The sequence below is a fragment of the Podospora pseudocomata genome, chromosome 4 (assembly GCF_035222375.1).
Source record: "Podospora pseudocomata strain CBS 415.72m chromosome 4, whole genome shotgun sequence".
In the NCBI taxonomy this organism is placed as follows: domain Eukaryota; kingdom Fungi; phylum Ascomycota; class Sordariomycetes; order Sordariales; family Podosporaceae; genus Podospora; species Podospora pseudocomata.
The window spans coordinates 3,304,079-3,317,175 of record NC_085888.1 but is presented as its reverse complement, the minus strand read 5'-3'; the positions used below and the strand labels follow the sequence as shown (position 1 = coordinate 3,317,175).

The 13,097-nt window shown below is 54.0% G+C and overlaps 5 protein-coding genes and 1 non-coding gene across 6 annotated transcripts; 4 read left to right on the top strand and 2 right to left on the bottom strand.

Annotated features, from left to right (window-relative positions):
* Positions 1 to 176: 176 nt before the first annotated feature.
* Positions 177 to 1,376, top strand: QC762_405540 (uncharacterized protein; the record flags this gene model as incomplete). Its single annotated transcript, XM_062890007.1, has 2 exons — positions 177 to 413; positions 571 to 1,376. The coding sequence occupies exons 1-2, from the start codon at positions 314 to 316 to the stop codon at positions 1,374 to 1,376; spliced, it is 906 nt and encodes a 301-aa protein (XP_062743977.1). The 5' UTR covers positions 177 to 313.
* Positions 1,377 to 1,633: 257 nt separating this feature from the next.
* QC762_405550 (uncharacterized protein) lies at positions 1,634 to 2,527 on the bottom strand (the record flags this gene model as incomplete). The annotated part of the gene is made up of 1 exon (XM_062890008.1): positions 1,634 to 2,527. One exon carries the CDS (start codon positions 2,525 to 2,527, stop codon positions 1,634 to 1,636), a length of 894 nt encoding a protein of 297 aa, XP_062743976.1.
* A 1,141-nt stretch (positions 2,528 to 3,668) lies between these two features.
* QC762_0071460 (uncharacterized protein) lies at positions 3,669 to 8,028 on the top strand (the record flags this gene model as incomplete). The annotated part of the gene is made up of 3 exons (XM_062883742.1): positions 3,669 to 4,886; positions 4,942 to 5,262; positions 5,330 to 8,028. The coding sequence occupies 3 exons, from the start codon at positions 3,669 to 3,671 to the stop codon at positions 7,880 to 7,882; spliced, it is 4,092 nt and encodes a 1,363-aa protein (XP_062743975.1). The 3' UTR covers positions 7,883 to 8,028.
* An 81-nt stretch (positions 8,029 to 8,109) lies between these two features.
* On the bottom strand, positions 8,110 to 8,181 carry QC762_0071450. Its single transcript has one exon. It is a non-coding gene; the product is annotated as a tRNA-Met (tRNA).
* Positions 8,182 to 8,268: 87 nt separating this feature from the next.
* QC762_405570 (uncharacterized protein) lies at positions 8,269 to 11,281 on the top strand (the record flags this gene model as incomplete). Its single annotated transcript, XM_062890009.1, has 4 exons — positions 8,269 to 8,737; positions 8,861 to 9,915; positions 9,977 to 10,257; positions 10,308 to 11,281. Exons 2-4 carry the CDS (start codon positions 8,945 to 8,947, stop codon positions 11,279 to 11,281), a joined length of 2,226 nt encoding a protein of 741 aa, XP_062743974.1. The 5' UTR covers positions 8,269 to 8,737; positions 8,861 to 8,944.
* Positions 11,282 to 11,676: 395 nt separating this feature from the next.
* Positions 11,677 to 12,782, top strand: QC762_405590 (uncharacterized protein; the record flags this gene model as incomplete). The annotated part of the gene is made up of 2 exons (XM_062890010.1): positions 11,677 to 12,467; positions 12,547 to 12,782. The coding sequence occupies 2 exons, from the start codon at positions 11,677 to 11,679 to the stop codon at positions 12,731 to 12,733; spliced, it is 978 nt and encodes a 325-aa protein (XP_062743973.1). The 3' UTR covers positions 12,734 to 12,782.
* Between the last annotated feature and the right edge of the window lie 315 nt (positions 12,783 to 13,097).

Genomic DNA, 13,097 nt, shown 5'->3' with positions numbered 1-13,097 from the left:
CAATGGAAGAAAAAAGACAGCCCCGAGCCTTGCCACTCTAGCGAGGTAGCGAGCCGGTACCAACCGAATGGAGGGGCGGACTTGGCAGGGGCGCAGCCCCTACGGTATGTAACATCAGGACAACCAACAAGATAAGAAAAAATTAAGTCTAAAAAGTTCCCGTCCCTTGTATGAAAGGGCAGGGCTTGGATTTTCGTCTGATGGATCCAATGAGACACAATTTAGGAAGGTGACTTTTGTATCGACACTGAGGACTTTTCTGTCCAACTGCTTGTTGCTAAATCTGCCTACCAAGTACGACCACACTCCCCCAATGTATCCTCAAGAGCCTCCATCATCACGTTGCGTTGTATTGGCGCATATGTCTACATGCTTGGCATTGACTGTCAAGCTAGGTAGCCCTTCCCCGACAGGTAGGTGGTTGATGTTCCAGGCACATAGATTTCTTCCTCGGTCGACTTCAGTCTGATATCACCAACAGAACAGGCCTATTTTCTCACTTAGTAGTTCCAACCAACTTTCGTTCGCTTCCTCCGTCGGCCCCTGTTCCCGTCAGTTAATTCAAGTCAGCCCGAGGTCTAGCCCAACGCTTACCGACGGAATTTATGAAGTCGGCTTCCACACACTGGACGACCACAACCATGACCACCGCCACCGCTGCGACGTTCCACCCTTTCCCCCGTCTGCCATCCGAGCTCCGGGCTCGTATCTGGGAGCTGAGCGTCGAACCCCGCATCGTCGAGGTGCGCGTGGTTCACCATGACCCGAGCCCCATCAAGGTCACCGATCCAGACTCATGGACGGACGCATGGATGAAGAAACGTCTGCCACCAGTGCGCCACCTTCGTTCCCACACACCGGTGCCGGCCCAACTGCACGCTTGCAGTGAAGCCCGTGAGCACCTGAGCAAGTACCCCAACGGTGGATACCAAAAAGCCTTCTCCGAGATCATGACCACGGCTACCGACGGGTTCGACCCCGTGCCCGAGGACGACCCGCAGGGCGAGCGGAACCGCTATGTCTGGTTCAACTTTGGCATCGACGTGATGTCGGTTGGGGCGACGGATCTCCACGACTTTCGTGCTGTTGCTCACCAGGTCCGACGGCTGCGACTGGAGAGGGAGCTCTCTAGCGAGTATTTCTCCTACACCGAGTCGAAATTGTTCAGGAAGTTTGGCAACCTCGCCGAGGTTCATCTGGTCTGTCTGGACGGTGTGCTGGCGGGTTATGGGGTTACGAATGACATTTATTTTCCTTGCGGGCCTGAGAATGTATACTTTGTCGATTCTGAAGAGATGGGGGGCAAGGTAATGAACAGCGTTGATTTGGATGCCATGATGGATGGAGAGTGCGAGGAATTGGACAGGACGGAGTGAGGAGAGAGTTCCATGTAGATGAGACGTAAAATGACGAGTTATACCTGACTGATGAAACGGCAACAGTTTGAGACGAAGAATCCCCTTCTAGGTCATCAGTACCTGATGTTTTTATTTACATGCATATGCGAATGAGAAGCGAAAGCAAACTGTCTTGAAGAAGACTTCCATCCAAATCTTTTCACCGCATCAAATCCAACTCCTGCCATAAAAAACGATGATAGGACCAGGTGAATGGACTTGAAGTAGTAAAGCACCTAACGCCTTCGGCAACGGTTTGTCCGGTCGCTGATATTCTTGTACGATCTGAGTACTTGCCAGTGGTCTCGGGCATTAATATTGGCAGCATCACCCCGATAATAAGTATTAAGCCAGTTCCGGACGCGAGTGCGGGTGTCGGAAGGGTTATTGGGGCTGTTGATGGTACCCTCCCAGTCGACCGTCTTCCACTGCCTCTCGTCTGGATCGACGCCGGCGGGTGGTACATAGCCGTCGCGATAGTACGGACTCGGGCCAAAGTTCTTTTCCCAGATCGTAACACCGGGGAGAGCGTTGCGGGCAGCGGGGATCAAGTGACGGCCGTGGTCTGCAACACGAGCTGTGGTGATCTTGGACAGCGTGTCGTCGACGTTGCGGAAGGCTTGCGCACCGGCGGCCGCTCTCACGGCTGGCTTGTTGTAGTTGTCGTTGGTGATCTGGCCGACCCGGTAGATGAAGTCGTTGTGATTATTGCGTCCATGCTTGACCGCCTTGTATCCCCTGAAGTTGTAAGGGGGCCGCCCATGGTCTCTCCAAGTCCAGAGACAGTTGGTCGCAGTCCTCTCAACGTCCAGAGAGCCGTCCGCCCTGGTAACAGCCTGTGTCACGCCGGCCATTCCCGGCCGCAGGTTGCCCAAAAAGAGCTGGAAATCGTCAAAGTTGCACTGGCGGCGTCCCTGTCTCCCCCGGCAAGGCACCCAATTGCCTATACATTTAGATTGGTAGTTGTTCCAATTGCTGCACTGATAACCAATCTGGCGGTCTGCCTCGGGATTCTGTTGATCGATGAGATAGGCCTGAAACAGCCAAACCCTCTCGAGGCAGTTTTGGTACCCCCCTGCCCACACAGATGTGATGAAGAAGGCAAGAGTAAGGGCAAAAGGGATCTTCATGATGTAGGCTTGTCGTGGTGGTGTTGTTGAAAGGGGGAATAGAAGAAGACGAAATGGAGATACTTTGGCACGGTCTCAAGAGCCGGAAGGCGAAGAAAAACCTCAGGGGCAAGTGCGCGAGGTTTTGATCAGGAACAGACAGAGACAGGTTCTAATAGATACCTAGGTACGCAGGTCCCTTCACGGCTGGCTTGCCTTGTCGAGCTCTGAATGACCAGGAATTTTAACCGGGTTGAATATCTGGAAGTACACCGTACCTAGGTACCATACTCATCGAACTTTGACATCTTGGATTCCATCCCTGTCCAGGTGTTGTTCTCTCACATATGGAAAAAGCCTAAGCTAGGCACCCCACCCTCTATCATGAACCTGGGCTTTCCCGTCTCATGTTGCAGTATGTCATTACAACAACCAACAGACGGTCTGCCAACATACGTGAAGGCATATCCGTCGGTGAATCTGTCCCTGCAGCACGGAAATGTAACGGTCAGCGCACCAACACAAAGACCAACACAGTCGAAGGGTCCCATAATGCGACCTTACCCAGTACCTTGCTGCATGGCCACGTCTTGGCGCTGAGAGCTTCTTTTTCACAGGTACATAAAATGATCGGTGGATATGACATTTAACGAATTGCGCCTTGCCGAAATCCATCAGGAATGAAACGTGGGACAGTTACATGTGTGTACCTACGAGCAACTGGCATCCTAAGTCCAACCTACGTACATACCGAACGTGGGGAACAACTTAACAAGCGATGCCTAAAGAGCTGGGGTAAATGTGGCGAAGCTATCGTAATGATACAGTCGACCCATCGCTCGTGTGAGTTCTCGCAACCCTCCTTGACATGGGACTGGGGCACTTCTCGAGTGTCCACAAACTCGGGGTTGTTGCTAGCTCGAAGTTGTTGACTGCGGTCAGCTTCCAGGTTGTCACTCACCGTTGCACTTGTCTTCATATTTCATTATCTGCTGCTCAAGACCTTGGACCTGTCTGTCTGTCCTCCACGGCATCTCTCAACATCTCCATATTGCCCTCTTCTTCTACTCCAATTACACTCATCACCCTGTCTTGCATCATCATCGTCTTCTAGGTGGTGCGGGACACTCCTTCCCATCGGTTTCCGGTCTCGCCTATCATCATGAAGGCGTTTCTATGCGCCCTCGTAGCCACAGGGGCAGCCGGGGCCTTGGCAAACGACGTATCCTCCTCTGCTCTCTCCCATCCCGTTGTCAACGCCCGGGGAGTGGAGGATGAGCTCGACAAGTGGCTCTCCGCAGTACAAGCACAGCCTATCGAGGCACTGCAATTATGTCCTATTTCCTGCCGGAAGGCGGGCGAGGACCCGTGGTACCTGTTTCCAGATGTGTCTCAACTGACATCTTGCAACGAGACCATGCTGCTAAACATGGTCGTCCAAATGGCCGAGGACAAGGAGACGCCCACCGTCATCAGGGCGTGCACAGCAGACTACGACACTTCAGGCTCTGTGAAGGCTGCCTTCATGCCGGACGAGACCCGGGCGTCCTTGTGCACAACCGCCAACAAGGTCTTGGAAGTAACCTCTGTCCACATTCACCACTCCGGCAAGGCTGGCGACTTCTCGGTGAACCACCTGTTATCCGCTGGTCGCCAGGTGAAGAGCTACCTCGCGTCTCAAAAGCCGTCATGCACCAACAATGCCATTGCCTTTGGCTACTCGCAAACGTCACTCATCGGTCTTTTCGCCGGCGCCGAGGTGCACCAGCACGGTGTGACATCAGATGTGCTTGATGCTTTCCTCAAGCATGCCCAAGACAAGTCCATCTCGGGAACTACTGTGGTGCAGCTGTGTGGAGCCAAGAACCGAGGTGCCGACTACAGCATCGGCATCGTGGCCAGCAGCGCCAAGAATCTCGAACTTGTCCAGGAGGTGGTCAAGACATGGGCCGACGGCAAATGTGTCTCCCAGGCGGGCGCGGGTGTGGACTGGATGACGGTCACTCTACGCGTTCCGAGTCCCGTAGAGGAACTGTCCAGGAACGGCACCATTTCGAACGGAAACAGCACCTCTCACCAGTCGAGTCCTCGTGATCTCGTCGGCCGCTCTGCGAGACTCAGCCCGCGGGCCGACTGCAGGTTCACCACTGTGCAAGCAGGCGAGGGTTGCTTTGCTGTGGCAGGACGATGCGGGATTTCACAGACCCAGCTAGTATCCTTCAACCGAAAAGATCTTTGCCAATCGCTCATTTTAGGCGAGCGAGTCTGTTGCAGCAGCGGCACTTTGCCCAGTACCCTTCCCCCCGGAAACTCGGACGGCACGTGCAAGACGCGCCAGGTTGTGTTGGGCGACGACTGTGGTTCACTGGCCAACAAATGTGTAAGTCCACTTCCTCTGTGACCGCCAAACGAAGACTAATGAAACGACCTTGTAGGGAATCTCTGGAGATGACTTTACCAAGGCCAATCGTCAGAGCAGCCTATGCTCCACCCTTGCCGAGGGTCAACATGTGTGTTGTAGTCAGGGGAAGTTGCCTGACTTGAGGCCCAAGAAGGGCGCCGACGGCTACTGCGCTGTGTACCAAACCAAAAGGGACGACAACTGTGCCAAAATCGCAGCGAGCAACATGCTCACCGTGACTGAGCTCGAGAACTTCAACAAGAACACGTGGGGCTGGAACGGCTGCAAGCTGCTGTACCCCGATTTCAACATGTGTGTCAGCGACGGAGCTGCCCCCATGCCTGCTATTGTTCCCGTAAGTGCCCACAGACCGGAAAGCCCTCACTCACTCCACTCCAGAATACTGATATTCTTTGCTTCAGAATGCAATGTGCGGACCGACCATGAACGGCACCGTCCGGCCCCCTGTAGGGACCAACATCAGCACGTTAAACCCGTGTCCCCTCAACGTGTGCTGTAATATCTGGGGGCAGTGCGGCATGACGGATGACTTTTGTGTCATTTCCAAGTCGGAGACGGGTGCTCCGGGTTCTTCGGCGCCGGGAAAATCAGGGTGCGTCAGCAACTGCGGCAGAGACATCATCAAGGGTTCCACGCCGCCGGCCAGGTTCAAGCTTGGCTACTTTGAGGGCTGGAACTTCAACCGCGAGTGCTTGACCATGGATGCCAGCCAGATCGACACCGACACATACACCCACATTCATTTTGCCTTCCCCAACGTCACGCGTGGCGACTTTCGCATTGAGATCACGGACCCCTTGGTGAAGGAGCAGTTTGAGGCCTTCAAGCAGCTCCAGGGTGTCAAGAAGATTGTATCACTTGGCGGATGGGATTTCTCTGCTTTGCCCGGCACGTTCGATATTCTACGCGAAGCTGCCCAACCACGCAATCGCGACGTGTTCAAGCGGAACATCATCTCCTTTATAAACGAGCACAATCTAGATGGCATCGATCTCGACTGGGAATACCCAGGAGCCCCTGACATCCCTGACATCCCCGCTGACGATCCGGTCAATGGTCTCAACTACTACCGACTCTTGGCCAGCATCAAGCAGGAGGTAGGCACGTCCAAGACGGTCTCGTTCGCAGCCCCGGCGTCCTTCTGGTACCTCCGTGCCTTCCCCATCAAGCAAATGGCGGAAGCCCTGGATTACATCGTCTTCATGACATATGACTTGCACGGCCAGTGGGATGCTGGTAACAAGTGGACATCTCCCGGTTGCCCGAGTGGCAGCTGCCTGCGGTCCCATGTCAACGAGACCGAGACCAAGGACGCACTTTCCATGATCACCAAGGCTGGTGCCCCCTCCAACAAGATTTTGGTCGGTGTGACGAGCTATGGGCGGTCTTTCAAGATGGCCCAGGCCGGCTGTGATGGTGAGAACTGTCTGTTCACGGGCGATAACCGCAATTCCCAGGCCGCCAAAGGCCGGTGCACAGCATTTTCCGGCTACATTGCCAATGCCGAACTCGACGAGATCATTGCTTCCGGCAGGGTCAACAAGCGATACACAAAAGAAGGCTCCAACATCATGGTGTACGACGACACAGAATGGGTGGCCTGGATGGACGACGAGATGAAGGCGAAGAGAACGGAGTTCTACCACTCGCACAACTTTTTGGGCACGACAGATTGGGCCGTAGACCTTCAACAGTGGATGGATGGGTCTGGCAGCATCACGGACGACACCGAGGACAAACTGATCTACGAGGAGCTCCCTGCTTGCACAGGGCAGTACACCACACTCAAGCAGCTCGAGGACCGTAAGGGGTCTATTCCGTCGCACTGCCTGGAACAATACATCGTCGATGTCCAGGTTGCCATTTTCGACGGCGCGCTCAAGAAGTACCAGAAGCTCATCGATGATGGCTACGACAAGAAGTTCTCGGTTTGGGAGGGCTATGTCAAGGAGCAGATCCCCGGGCAGATCAAGAATTTCATGGCCACCGACAAGGTCGATAAGTACTTCAAGTGCGGCGAGATGAAGACAGTTACCTGCTGTGACACATGTACCAACGCGTGGTGTGGAGCCGCGTGTGAAAGATTTGCTGGCTGTAAGAATGGAAAGCAAATGGTACCCAGGGACAAATGCCCCAGGGTCGAATTTGATCCTGAGCCGGGCTTCAACAGTAAACACCCCAACACCACTTTCACGCTGACGGACCGGGACGGCTTCTTCAAGGATATCTTTGACACATGGGGCATTGAGAAGGACTGGATCAGGTTTGCCAAACGCCAGATGTCGCTCGCCAACGGGTGCCAGTTCTTGGACGCGGACAAGGTCAGGGACTGCATCAACTGGAACAGTATACATTTCCACGACTTCCCCACCATGGACAGCGGCAAAGTGAAGCTCAGCAACCCCAAGGACGTCATTACCGAGGCCCTTCCCGGGGCGCAGGACCTGCTCAACCGCTACCGCGACATGAAGGTGTTTGCCGAGTTTGAGCACGACATTGAAATGTCTGACCTTACCGACGCTGGCTCGCTGCCGGCCTTTGCCGTGGAAGAGGCTGTTGCACAAATGGACAAGATTGTCGAAGAGGCCAAGGAGATCGAGAAGAGGAGGCGGGAAGAATTTATCCTGAACATGATCATGGGTTTCCTATTCTTCATTCCCTTCATCGGACCTACCGGAGGCGGTCTCATTGCGACGAGCGTGCGTGGGCTGCTGACGCTCATTGGCGTTGCAGGCGAAGTCGGCGTGGCTGTGTACAGCGTCGTCAAGGACCCGGACAACGCATTTACCACTGTCGTCGGCACGCTGTTGGGCATGGGCTTCAGCCGCGGCGGCTTTCGGGGTGCGGCCAACACGAGGCGGGGGATGAGCTCGACGGAGTACAACAGCCTTGGTAACATCAAGCCCAAGCTTGACACAATTGGCAATCTTCGGGGTGGTATGTGTGCTCTGTGAGAGAGGAAAGCTGTGAGTTGGCGGGAGGGTGAGAAAAGGGGGGTGAATGAGTTGGATGGATGCCATCGCTGTACATCTTACCTACCTATGAATGAACAACTTGAAAGAGAAGACACTGTAAATAAATAAAAGCGACAATTACACACCACCACTGTCTCAACGACTGCCAGATGTCCTGCAAATGTCAAGACACAATCCAAGCCACAAGCCAACCACCCACAGAAACAAGCTGCGTGGCGCAGCGGAAGCGCGCCGGGCTCATAACCCGGAGGTCACTCGATCGAAACGAGTCGCAGCTAGATCATTGTCTTTTTTGTTATTTTTCTATTTCTTTTCTGCCGTGGTTGACCGCTATTATATTTCCCCCACCAAACATCAATGTCAACAAATGACATCAACTTCAAGATTCTTCCAAGCCACTGCGGGGAGGGCTCGATCCCAGCCTGGGCCGTCTCATAATTACGTCTCATGAAGAAAGAATGCTCCCATCAGCAAATCGTTCTCAAATTGGCGACACCCCAGAGATTGGGCTGAGGACAATAAACATCGAATCATCGCACGGATTGGAGAGCGCAGACGCTGATGGGTCAGGCGTGAAATCAGATGGCAGCCAATCAGAGGGCCGATCGACCACTTGAGCAGGGGCTTTAATTCTCGACCCCCCCAGTCCGTTCTTGGCCGAACCGTTCCACCAAACCCAATCAGACCACTGGTGATACACACAGGGCCATTGTTTTTTCTTTTCAGTGATCCAGTTGCTCGGGATGTGGCCTCGACAGCTCACTTTAACTTCGCCCGTGGCTGGCCTATGGGACGGGTGGCGCATCACGCCCGGGAATTCCGCGTGGTTTTGTTCTGAGCAATCACCGTTTCCTCCTGCGCTTCTTCCAAGTCTTCCATTCAATTCCTGTTCTTCTGCCCTCCTTGGCCGCGGCCCATCATCACCACGGTACCTACCCTGCTGATGTACCAATCCAGTCCCATAACACGGAAACCCCCGCGTCCTGACTGACGACCGACCTCATTTTCCTTTCTTGTGTTTGCTTGCTCTGAAGCCCTTTGATGCCTCTGCCCGACTCGAGATCGGCCACGCCTTCGCAGCGGAGCACCCCCTGCAGCTTAAGAAACACACTTTTGCTCAGTCGTACGCCACCACTTCATTCTTCCCCTCTTTCACGTCATAGCACCTCGAGTACGCCATCGACATCATTCAATCGCACGTATGGCCGCCAGACGCCCCAAGAAGAGCCGCAAGTACTTTCGAGAGCAGGTCTCAGCCGGTCGTGGGAACTGAGCCGGCCCGGATCTAGAATGACTCGGCCGTCCACGGCCATGACATCAAGGTCATACATCACCACATCACCCCAGCCATCGTCCACCATGGACGGCCGTATCTGTACAAAAAGCCCCAGACTATCTGTGCTCGAAAGGGCACAAGAGGCCAGGCGAGAAGAAGACGCACTCCTCATCCGGGCAGCGAGGAGGGAGAGCCTTGCCCACAAACTAGTGCCTGGCAGGACTACTGCCGATGGGTTCTGGGCCCTCACCGCGGAACACCCCCAAAGATATACGGCCGCCCCAAGGAGGCTTCCCGGCCAGGACACCTCAAGTTGGACTATTCGACCGCAGCAAGCAGGATACCAGTCCTTCGATGTGGATGTGCTTGCTACTATCCTGGAGGAAAAGCATAACATGGACCCCGAAAGAGCGTCACGCGTCATGAGGATATGGGATGCTGTCATCAAGTGTCTAGACGAGATATCATCTTCGCTGGATGCGAGTACAAGGCACTTGACGTGTGACCCGACCAAGGGCATGGATGGTGAGGTACCTCCAGAACTTCAATCTCCCTCATCACCGGCGAGACCCAGCGTTCGGGACCTACTCTCTGAACACCAAGACATTTCAGAGCCAGCTGAAGACACAGCCGGACCCAGATACCCCTGCCCGTTTAGGAAGCGGAATCCAGTGAGGTTCAACATCCGGGAGCACGAGAGTTGTGCCAAGGCTCCCTTCTCGTTCACCGAATTAAGGTCAGCACTCAAGCAAACTTGCTCTTTACCTAGATTCTGTCATGTGCTGACATCTGGGCAGACACCACCTCGCTTCTCACCACAAACAAACATTTAGGCCTCGCCAATGCCGTCGCTGCAAGGTGCAATTTGACAGTGACATGGCTTTGCTGGAGCACCTCATGCTTCCCAAAGACCGGATATGTGATGTCGACTCACCCAAAAACCTCTATGACCAGGAAGATGGCATCTCTCCAGACGTTGAGAAGGCGCTGCATGACCCAAAACAGAGCAGTGATTCGTGGACGTGGGAGTCAATATGGAATCTGTTATTCCCATGTGACACCGAGATTCCTGACTCAGGTTTGTTTCCTCACCACCGTTTGCCTGCGTGAAATGCTGACAACTGGTAGACTTTCATCCCATAGTCGAGCTTTTTGAAGTCGATCATGCTTTTGACGCCGAAGAACAAACTCTGAAGAAGAATCTCCGCGACACACTTCGTCTTTTGTTACCACAAGCTGGCATCGACGACCAATACTGCGGTTTTTTATCAGGCCAGCTCGATCTTGTGTTCCAAGTACACAGAGCAAGTGTCATGAGACAGTGTCTAGAGCATTGTGGCTCGACTTCACATTCAGCAGCGCCACCACTTTCGTCATCTTCGTCTGATTGCACTACAACTAGCACGGAGACAGATGGGAGTTCTTATTCCAGTGCCAGAAGAAGCTCGAAACGGCGCTCGGCGGGTTTGAGTCTTTTGTCACCCAAGTCTCTGAGCAGCACCGCTCGGATCAAGACATGGAAGACATTTGCTAGTACCGATGAGAAAGGCCGAGTTGTTGATAGCAAGGTAACCTCCATGATGGAGAGCTTTGGCACCACCACACGCGACCCAACTTCGAGAGAGAGCCTGGACTCTGCCATTGGGATGAGTGTCACCTGCTGTGACCTCTGCAACCAAGATCCTTGCCGCTGCCGAGAGGTCATCATGTCTTGCATCAATGCCTCACCAACTCGATTTGAAGAAGACCGTGTTGGATATTGGAAGATGAAGGAATTACAAGAACAGGAAGAACAGGAACTACAGCAACAGCTCAGGCGACAACCTGTCAGGGCATTGCGCCGAACTGGACATATAAACGGTCTGGCCAAAGACTTGCAGAATCGAGAGCCAGAGCGGGAACAAGACTATTGGCCACTAGGCAAGGAAGCCTTGGATGGAACAGATGTACAAGCTAAAGGTGGAAGTGATGGAGGGCGAGTCACGCCAATCGACAGAGTGAAAGATTGTGCTTCGGAGGGTGGTCACACCGAGCACTCTCCACAGAGCTTTAAGCAGAGAGTGTTGAGAGAGAGGCATTTCAGTTACGTCAGGGGGTCTTGAGGAGGTTCGAGGTGGGTCTAATCACATGTATACATCTTGGCTGGAATAATTTGGAGAATTCTTGGAGACATCATAGCTTACGATTGGTGTTTTTGGGGAACGAGGGGGTGCAGGTTGCGTTTCCAACAGGCCGGCCGGTCCACAATACTAGCATCCGGATACAATACTACTTGGAGGTTACAGCCGCGCCAATGGGAGGGCATAACTTGTTGGTTGAAAATTAAAGAGCATTTAACGTCTGCTATTTTGACGTGTGGTATCCGGACGTAATTTCTCCGTCCGGTGTATTTACCGTGACCTGGCTATTGCTGGCTCGGCCATGGCAATGAAGCCTTATACCACCCGCCTCGAAGACATCATGTCGGACTCAAGGCATCAACCTCCCATCCGCAACCATGCACCTCCTCCGCCTTCTCCTCACAGCCTTGAGCCTGTTGCAGATAACCTCCGCAGCAACCTTCACCAACCCGCTCCGTGCCCGCGACGGTTCCGACCCTCACATCGTCCACCATGACGGCTTCTACTACCTCATGACGACAACGTGGACTGACCTCCGACTCACTCGCGCCAAAACTCTCGAAGGCCTCAAGACGGGAGAGACAAAAGTCGTCTGGACCGACACCAACGCGGCACGGTGCTGCAACGTCTGGGCGCCGGAGCTGCACAGGGTTGATGGGGTGTGGTATATCTACTACACGGCTGGCAATCGGCAGAATCTCGACGGGCAGCGGTCTCATGTTGTGAGAGGGGGTGCACATCCGTGGGATGGTCAGTATTCCTATGCTGGACAGGTCACTCCTGACTGGGGGATCGACGGGACGGTGTTGACGATTGGAGGGAAAAATTATTTCATCTGGTCGTGTCTACCCCGCCCGCGATGGCAGAGTTTATGTATCGCGGCTATGACGTCGCCTACTAAGATTTCGGCAGGGTGGAAGCTCTTGTCCGAGCCGGAGCTGGCGTGGGAGAGGGTGGGTAGTCCGGTGAATGAGGGGGCTACGGCGTTGTATAACGGGACGAGGGTGTGGGTGGGTTACAGTGGGAGCTATTGCTGGACGGACAGTTACCAACTGGGGTTGTTGAGGTATAAAGGGACGGGGGACCCGACGGAGAAGGGGAATTGGGAGAAGGGGAGGGAGCCAGTTTTTAGTTCAAGTGAGGGGAATTGGGGAACTGGGCATAATGCGTGAGTGTCTTACCTTGCCCTTTTGCGAGTTATTCGGGTTGGCTTGGGAATGGAATAGGTGCTAATGATCAGGTGACAGGTTTTTTACGAGTCCGGATGGGAGTGAGACCTGGAATGTTTACCATGCTACGACGGTGAGGACGGGGAATTGTGATGGGAATCGGTATACGGCTGCGAAGAGGGTTGAGTGGAGGGCGGATGGGACGCCTGATCTGGGAAGAGCAGAGAGGACGGGGACCAGGTTGCTGGGGCCTTCGGGGGAGTGAGGATGGGCATTTCCCCCTTGTGGAGGAGAGATCGGGATTGAACTTGTAGCCCCCGTCCCATGTATTTGAGTCTCAGCGGGCTACTCGGGATCTTGGGGACGAGGCGGTAGCTTCGTTGAAGACGGACAGTCCAGCGAAGCGCACCAATGTGGTGGTCCAGCGGAGGCGACACATGGCGAGATAACAAAGACTAGCCTGAGTATATGTAGCTTAGGTCCCTATGTAGGTGTTGTGATAAGTTCCCTCCACAAATCCCAAGACTTTTACACCTTTTATTCCCGAGCCTTTGCGAAAAGCATGAATCTACATACGTGATCCTCAATGGGCGGAGCCAACCGCCCAACATGAGAGTTTGTCACGGAAA